We start from the raw sequence: 8,905 nt of genomic DNA on the forward strand, positions 1-8,905 counted from the left end.
AAAAGGAAGAGCAGTTACAGAAAGATGATGTTAAAGAAGAGGAGAGGGGTAGTTGCCAAAACTTGCGTTTACCGTGCTTTCCCTCGTCGTGCTTTCCAACAGATTTTTCCCTTCCTTTTTACTCTTTTTTTAATTTTTTTTTTGCCTTTATTCCTGCAACACGCGTACGACAAATTATAACTATAAGTCCCACCGCCATGAAATCACGCCGCTTGCTAAGCTTCCTCCTTAACCATCTCATTTCCCCCAATTAAACTAATCTATTAAGCTGTTTTTTTTTTTCTTTGTTTTGTAAGAAAAACTGAAGGCGCTTCTTGTTTCACACACACTCCCTTCTTCATTGCTTTACCAACAAAGTCAATGCTCCTCACTGCTTTGGTTTTCTCTTTGGATCTGAGTCTCTGCACTTTCACTTTCAGCTTTCTACAAGGTCAGCATTCTCTTCTTAAATTCTTGGCTCCTGCTCCTGCTTCTTCTTTTTTTTTTTTTCCCCTTTTTGCATGCATTTTTCTCATCTGGGTCATCTTCCTTTTGCCTTCTTCTGGGATGGTTTAAAATGGTGAAAATGAGAGGAAATTGTTAAATTCAGGTTTTTGTCCATTAAGTTTTGGGGGGAAAACTCATTCTTTACTCTTTATATAAAGATGACACTTTTGCTTTTACTTTGTTAAATTTATATCCTTTTTTCAATTATGTAATGGTATCATATAAGTTAAGTCTTTCATCTTTATTTATGGTCGAATCTAGATTTAAGGATCTATCTGGATTAACAAATCTCTGGAAGATAGTAGCTAAGGTTTGAAACATTCCAAAGGGAAATGTAATTTCATTGTTTTTTTCCCCATTTTTTAATGGCATTTGGTTTTGTTTAATGGGGCGGCAGCAACTGATTTAAGGATTTTTGCTTATGTTGTTTTCAATGAACCAGAGCTGAACAAGTGTTGCTGTTGTCTGTTTCGGCCAATCTTTGAATCTGATTAGAATATCAAAAGGCTGTAAGAATATCATCTCATGAGAAATATTTTAGTACTGGTAGATTTGATATTTTAGTATTTGTAAGCATCTGACTCACATTATAAAATGCTTCGGATATAAACAGAATATGCCTCAAGACAGCCTAAGATCAATTGTTTACAGATCATTTGTTGTGTGTGATGATCCGAAGGGAGTCGTAGAGTCTGGAATGATTAGAAGGGCTGAAAGTGGTTCAAGGAAGATGGAGCATAAGAATGAAGGCCGAAAAGCAAGGAACAGATTGGATGTTTGTGTTGCGAGTAAGGCAGGAAGAGAAGAGACAGTGTCTAAGGGTCCCATGGAAGAACTTCATAGCTCATCTTCCTGTCAGCTCTTGGAGGTTTCAAGAGGAGCTCACAAGCTGAATCAGGTGATCAACTCATGGTCTGGAGGGATTTGGTGCGACCAGCATTCAAAAGATCTAGCAAAGGATCTGTTGAAAGGAGCTCTGGAATTACAGGATTCTTTACACATGCTGGGGAAGTTACAAGAAGCATCTCATTTGGCTAGGTTGAAGAAGAAAGTAAAGGAAAAATCTGATAAGGTGAGAAATGATCAAGTGATTCAGGGAATGCATTTGAGTTCAGTTGAAGAGCGAAATTACCGAAAGGCAATCCAGAATCCGCACCTTTCAGCTGGTGTTTCTTCTAGAGATTGCATTGAGGAGCTTAGGGAAGTGATTAGAGATAGCTTAGCTAGGCAAAATCTATTGCCAAACATAAATGCTGAAGAAAAAAGATGCTTCACTTCAAGATATCCGCTGGACTCAGCTTCAGATATCCCATCCACAAGCTCAAGCCAATCTTCATCTGTTCAAACTGACAACTTTACTTCCATGGAGTCATCTATCTGGTCAGCAGCTGAAGAGAAGAAGGCAAGAGGCCCGAGATTGATTGCAAAGCTTATGGGCCTAGAAGAAATGCCTCCAAAGTCATGGAAGACAAATTCCCAGAAAGATACAGAGAATAAGAAGATTTACAGTCAACAGCGACCTGCTTTTGAAATTGATACACCGAAAGTGAGAAAGCCTCAATATGCTCTCCGGACAGAAAATCCAGAGAAGACGCTAAAGGACGTCCTTGAAACGATGCATTTTAAAGTGCTTCTCAAAAGCAACTCCATCAAAGAGATTAAGCCTGATTCCTATCAATCAAGTGATTTCTTTTCAGGAAGCAGGTTAATTAACAATAGTCCACCTATTGTACTCATAAAACCTCGACATGATTGGTACTTGCAACCAGAAGAGAAGTTTGCACCGGTGCTTCAGGAGGAGGGAAGCTCAAACAGAGAAACTATGCTCAAAAAACCAAAAGCAAAAGAGGATTCACCTTCAAAATTAATTGACTCCAACAATAGAGGTTTGAACTTCAGTAAAAGAAGCAGAAGATTGGAAACAAAAGAAACTCCAGTGAAGAGACATATCCAGCAGGAAGGTGCAAAAGACAGCCGAGAAAATGAGACCAGACCAGCGAGAAAGGAAGTAAAGACTAAGCAAAGCCTTTCTACTAGGGTGAAAAGTTCAGGTTCTATAACTCAGTCATCGCTGAAGAAAGTGGCAACTGAGAAGAACATTGACATGATACCAAAGCCTATGATAAGCAGCAGGAAACCATTTGAGAAGGAGGTTCCTAAACCAAAGAATTTATTGAGGTCTAAAGTTCAAGCCAAGGTTGCCCCTCAAAAGTCCAGTAAGCCTGAAAATGCTTCAAATGTTATGAAAAGTAAAGTTTCCCACCAACCAAGTGCAACTGCAAACTCCAACTCTGCTCGCAAACCACAAACTATAGTTCGTGGCCCTGTTGATATGAAAAAGAGCTCAACAAAAAAAGCAGTGAGCAAGTCTGCCGTGGTTAAAATAACTGTGAGTTCTTTTAAGTTTACATTCTGCTGTTATAAATCTAATTTCATTAAATAGCAATGTTGACATCTACGATTTGAAATGCCTGTGCAACATGTATTAAGCTATGAAAATAAGATTGAGAGTTCTTAAATGCAGTTCATCTTCTTTGCAGACTGAGAAGATAGAATGCAAAGCAGATCAGGTTGTTTTGGAAGGAAACAATATTAATCTTACATCTGAAACTGATACTATTTTGGAAGAGAAGAGGATTGATCTTGCATCCATTCACAATACTCTTTTGGAAGAAAAGAGAATTGATCTTACATCAAATAATGATATTCTTTTGGAAGAAAAGAGGATTGATCCTGCATCTGAAAATGATACTAATTTTGAAGAGTATGGCTCTGCAACTTCAGATCAACTTCCTAGAGAGGAGGGAGCAGAACACACTGATATTCAGATTGGAGGTAACACCCTTTAAACTGAAATTTTATTATATCAGTGTTCTAGGTGTGACATTATTACCCAGATGCCATTTTCTCACATTACAGATGTAGATACATATAGACCAGCATTTCTGATGTAATTGCATGTACAATGTCTCATGTTTAAAAATAATTTTATGTTATATTTTGCTGATTCTCTCTTCTAGTGCTGACACCTTCCTCTCCCAACCCGAGCTTCTGGAGTCAATAACATAATATTCGGAAGCCAATGTGTTCATCATGCTGAGTTTCTTGACTTTTAACTCGGATAGTCAAACCATCTAAGCTTGAAAGAAAAGCATGTAGCTTGAGAAGGAACTTAATTTGATATATAAACAGATATGCTTTCATATTGTAGTAAGTTAAAGAGAAATTTAAGGAGAAATGATTGAGAAAACATTCTAGGACCTCCAAATAATGGGTGGAGTTTGTCACCATTTCTTCACATAAGTATAACTGCCTTTTAGGTAACCATATAATGGAATTGGAAAAATAAATTCTAAAATTTCAGTTTAGAAAAGTGAACTCCTGTACCTTATGTGCAAAATGAAGATTCTTACCATTTCTTTACTTTCGCCTTGTTTTTCTTGTAGAGCGCTGCAGTGAGAGTTCTGTTTTTGATGTTACCCTGGTTACCTTTGGGGATCAGAACAGCAGAAAATCTATTGAAGAAGTTGATGATGACCTCATCACTCCCATCGGAACTGACTGTGAAAGCATCATGACCGGGACCAGTCTAAAGGCATTGCTATTGAGCAGTCCAGCTTTTATCAATCATGTGGAGGAACTTTTCGATCTTCTTGAAAATGTTCCTACAACTTTGCAAAAAATTGGCATCAGTGGTTTCTCAGATGCTGACACACGACTTTCCTTGGACTGTGCTAACGAAATTGTCCGACGAAGAAGCAATCCTGATTCTCAAATGATTCACCCTCCTTGGTTTAGCCTGGTTGGAAATGCCAAAAGGCATATCTCTCTAGATCATTTGTTAAAGGAAACTTGTGATGGGGTCGAAGCTCTGAGAAGCTACAGTGAAGTTGCTGGTAAAAACTACCCTGCTGATAGTCTTTATTCAATGCTGGAAAGAGATATAAACCACAGTGAAGTTTTGAGTGGAATATGGGACTTGGGTTGGAGGAAAGGATTTTCAGTGGATGACACAATACAAGTAGTGGATGACATTGAAAGGCAACTATTAAGTGGATTAATCGCTGAGATTTGTGCATAAGTGTGTGGTTTTACCAACTTCTTAAATGGTGGTTCTGCAGATCTGCACATTCATAGCTTCAAGAGGTCGTTGATGCAGCAATGGTAAATAAGCTTTACTTTGGTTGAATAAAGGGGGCAGAGTTGAAAGTGTGTGCCCATTTCTTCCATTGAAAAATCATATTTTCATTGCCGTAATTGACAAAATGTATATTTAGGCTTCAGCCACTTAAAATATGTAAATAACCCAAGTTTTATTTTTACAGTGTGAATAAAAATATATCATCATATATGTTAGTGAACACTTGAAATAACATCATGTGAGCTGTATTAACATCATTTGAGCTGTATTAAGTCTTTCAGGTCAACAAAGAAAAGTTGCCCATTTGCTCATTCAGACCCAATCAATACTCAATCAACCATTACACCACCATGTGTCAAGCTTAGATTTCAAAAAGGGCACGGCAGCTTGACTGACTCATTCCCTTTGAAAGATAATCGAGGCTCAATCATTCATCATTTCTGGCGTTGGAGTTTGCCAACTGCCATTAATCTATAAGCAGCAGCTTGCCTACTGAATAAGACAACCACCATATAACAAAATGCAAACAAAGGATTTCTCAATAAAAAAATAATTTACATTATTCTAACCCCACCGCAGTATCAAATGCAGCTGAAATAAAAAATATTGCAAACAAGCATAGGAGACTTTTTAACAACAAGGATATCATTTAAACAGAAATCTTGGCAACAGCAAGCATATTATTCTTTACATATCTCTGCTGACCAATAAAGCTGTTTTAGATGTGGGGTGAAGTGCCCTTTTGGCCTTCTCTCACACTCTGCTTGTCTTCATAAGTAAAAGAAAATTAAGAAGCTGCCCCCTTGAATATAAGGAAATTGAGGGTCCCCAAAGCAAAATAAACAAAAGTCCCTTTTGTATGAGTGAAGAAACACCCAAAGTTTGAACCCACCACACATTGCCATCCACCTCCATATTCCTTGTCAAATTCCTGCAAATAAAAAAAATTCCAAACCCAAACAAATACACACACATACATGAAGATGCCCCAGAACCAAGTTTGAACCTTGTAATACTAAATTCTTAGACATAAAAAACAAAGGAGTGTAAAAGGGTGTTGCAAGTTAAGACCTTCTTGATGTGAGCAGCAATAGAGATGCAGTCAGAAACATCATAAAGATCAAGTGCCTGAGAAGCAGAATCCATGGCTTGGGTTTGCATCTTCTCAGGCATATCAGTTTCTTTTATCATAGCTTTGCCTTCCAACATCGCTTCAGCTTCTGCAGAAAAGGATTCTTTTGGATAAAATTAAAGTATCATTCGGCGTTCAAACAACCAGAAGGTTTTAGTGTTGGCAGAATTATATAGAAGGGGGGAAAGAACATTATTGCGTAGGAAGTATACAACTTTAGAGATGGGGGCACGTACTCCAACCTTTTTAATTTGTCAGCATCTTCACCACTTTTCATTGGGGTTTTGTTTGGATATCTAAGATTCTAATCCAAAGAACCCAAGATGACGCAGATATGATAATTACTGTTGGACTCTACTGGCCGTGGGGAATTTCCTTTCATCCTTTCCTTTTCTCTCTTATTCACTCTTTTTTTCTTTTCTTAAAAAATAAAAAAAGTAATATAAATATCTTTTTGCTAGATTTATAATTAATTGTTTAATATAAACATAATAATTTTTCATTTTTTAACAAGAAACCGTTAGGAATCGAATCTAATGACAATAAATTAGTTAAAAATAACAATTATTGAATTAAAATTAACCTTCAGAAGTTTCTATAATAAGGTTGAAGTCCCTTCATTTACCTGCATCTCATCATAATTCCTATTTACAAATATAGTCATCTATTCAGTTACTCTATTATGTTCCTTAGAGATGTGTCAGAAATAAACTTTTCAATTTCGGCATAGAAGTTGACTAATCAAACGTAATTACGATATCATACTATTACCCACGCCACCAGTTAAGATAGTTTCCACAACAGAAATATTAACACACTCCAATTCCAATTGTCTAAAACCAAACTCCCATTATAAATTGAGGCCTTTCCAATCCACATGGTAGAACTGCACATCCAATTGGCATCATGGTCTCTAAATGCTCCTCTAATCGCAGTATTATTATTGTTTTCCGACAATACTCCATATGTGTTCAGCTTAACACATCTATTTTTCAACAGCCTCCAATAAACTCCCAGCACCTTCTAAATGCGATGGAGCTCTCATAATTTTGAGTTCACAAAGCTCCCAACCCAGACTAAACATGTACCTACAACAACATCAACATTACTATGGCTATTATTTGAAATGGAATTATTTCGACTTTTCCATTAGTAGATATAAATTAATCAATTAAATTATCAGTGTAGTAAAATATAAACTTTTAATTAACATCTAATAGGATTGAGATTAAAAAATCAAAAATTAAAGTGTTTAAACGGTTTATGAAGCACGTCAAATTTCATTTTTATTTATTTTATAATCATTTTATTTTAATGGTAAAATTAATATTTTATATTTAAAACTTTAAATTTTCTATGTAAAATATATATTTTTAAATATTATTGATTATTTACTTAAACAATTATTATTTTTAAAAATATTTATGAAAATTTTTAAACTTTGTCAAACAGTATTAAAAAATCATTGAACAAAGTTTATTTTTGTTCTAAAATATAAACAAATAAATATATAAATAACTTCATTTCCTTTATCCTGTTGGATTGTAGTGGAAGTGAAATTTCCATTTTATCTTATTACAGTGTTATTCATTTCCTTAAATTGGATGGATTGAAAGTGAAAGGTGGGAAAGAAATATAAGGATATCGTTTTTCTTTGTTTGGATATAAAAGGATTTTTTAATGTAAACTTTAATTGTTTGGATGTAAGGAAAAGGAAAGGAAAAAAATATTAGATACTAATTAAAATCAAATAAAGGAGAAAAATATGGTATGTATTTTTTTTGAAACTCTTATTGTTTTTAATTACCTTAAAATAGAAAATTGTAAAAATTTAGATGGAAGATGAGGTATAGAGGAATGTAACAAGTAAAAGAAAATAAGGTAAGGAGGTGTCGGAGTTGGCACTTTGATTACTCTTCGATATTTAAGTTAAGATATAAAGAAATGTAATAAGTTTTTTAGCTTTCATTACTTAACAATTTTTGATTAATTTAATCTTTACTCTCTTTTTTTTTTTTTGAAATAACAATACTCAAATATTTCAACACCAGAGTTAAAGATATAAAATTAAAGAACTAAGCATCATAATTGTCAACAAAATGACTCAACTGCTTTGTAGTCGACACATACAAAAACATCATACCAAAGTTGAACATAACGTAGTTAGCAGCAGCTCAGCTCTCGGTTTGCCCCCTTATCCTCCTAATAGTACTCTTCACCGTCACAGAGCTGGCAATGTTCAAAGTATAAGCACCACCAGCTTTATCTTTCCCGCAATCCTTGCAGCCCCAGATTCCTACAGCCTTTCTCTTTACTGCATACTTTCCACTGAATTCGCAAAAGTACTTGCAGTGTTGACTCACCTCCATCTTCTTAATTTGCTTCCTCAAACTGGCACCATAACGGCTACCATATTTTCCTCCATCTTTGGTCCTTACTTTTTAAAAACATATAAATAGTTCAAAAAATGTTTTAAAATTAAGTTTTTTTAAATTTCTAATAAAAATATAAAAATCATAAAAATTGTGAAAATTAAAAACTCTATAAAATTAAATATATATAATTTAATATGAAAAATATAAAAGTTTCTAAAATTCAAAAATACTCCATGAATGATAATAAGATCTCTCCAAACGTTAAGTTATTTGTTCGGTCCATATTAAATCTAATTTGAACAAATTTTTTATTTAAAATAAAATTAATTATATATAAAAAACATTTTTATTTAAATTTAACTCTAAAATATATAAAATGTCAGTATAAAATAATTTTTAAATAAGGATACAAACTTTGAATTAGTTGAGATTAAATTTAATATATTTTTCTTCAAAATACACTATATTAAAAGAATTTTGTATAAAAAATGGACCCTTATTAGTTTAAAACTGCACAGGTATGACTAGCTATTGACAACAAGTGCTTGTACTGGTCTTCAACTTGAATTGTCTTTAATCTAAAAACAGAACATTTCATTAAACTTGAGAGCATTGTTGGGTACACAACAATCAGGAGGAGTCCAAAAAACACAAAATTTCATTGATGTTACAATATTCACTATTTAAATCACTACTCCAACATATCGCCTACATGATTTCCTTCCTTGTAGGTATACTGCAATCCAAACTAGTCCAGCTAGCCTGCAGCTA

General features: G+C 34.4%; 2 protein-coding genes and 1 long non-coding RNA gene across 5 annotated transcripts; 1 reads left to right on the forward strand and 2 right to left on the reverse strand.

Moving 5' to 3' along the window:
• On the forward strand, positions 1-4,859 carry LOC108486365 (uncharacterized). Of its 3 annotated transcripts, none has more exons than XM_053030045.1 (5): positions 1-796; positions 929-995; positions 1,100-2,875; positions 3,027-3,321; positions 3,933-4,859. In XM_053030045.1, the coding sequence occupies exons 3-5, from the start codon at positions 1,103-1,105 to the stop codon at positions 4,565-4,567; spliced, it is 2,703 nt and encodes a 900-aa protein (XP_052886005.1). In that variant the 5' UTR covers positions 1-796; positions 929-995; positions 1,100-1,102; the 3' UTR covers positions 4,568-4,859. The 3 variants fall into 3 exon arrangements, with proteins under 3 accessions (XP_052886005.1, XP_017645880.1, XP_017645882.1); XM_017790391.2 differs by having other exon boundaries at positions 1-430; XM_017790393.2 differs by lacking the exon at positions 929-995 and having other exon boundaries at positions 1-430.
• Positions 3,316-4,025, reverse strand: LOC128294107 (uncharacterized). The gene is made up of 2 exons (XR_008284368.1): positions 3,900-4,025; positions 3,316-3,620 (listed from the first exon to the last, which is right to left on the reverse strand). It is a non-coding gene; the product is annotated as an uncharacterized LOC128294107 (long non-coding RNA).
• A 302-nt stretch (positions 4,860-5,161) lies between the features above and the next one.
• Positions 5,162-6,119, reverse strand: LOC108486366 (uncharacterized). Its single transcript, XM_017790394.2, has 2 exons — positions 5,699-6,119; positions 5,162-5,558 (listed from the first exon to the last, which is right to left on the reverse strand). The coding sequence occupies exons 1-2, from the start codon at positions 5,834-5,836 to the stop codon at positions 5,415-5,417; spliced, it is 282 nt and encodes a 93-aa protein (XP_017645883.1). The 5' UTR covers positions 5,837-6,119; the 3' UTR covers positions 5,162-5,414.
• Between the last annotated feature and the right edge of the window lie 2,786 nt (positions 6,120-8,905).

This window comes from Gossypium arboreum, chromosome 6 (assembly GCF_025698485.1).
Source record: "Gossypium arboreum isolate Shixiya-1 chromosome 6, ASM2569848v2, whole genome shotgun sequence".
NCBI classification, from domain to species: Eukaryota; Viridiplantae; Streptophyta; class Magnoliopsida; order Malvales; family Malvaceae; genus Gossypium; species Gossypium arboreum.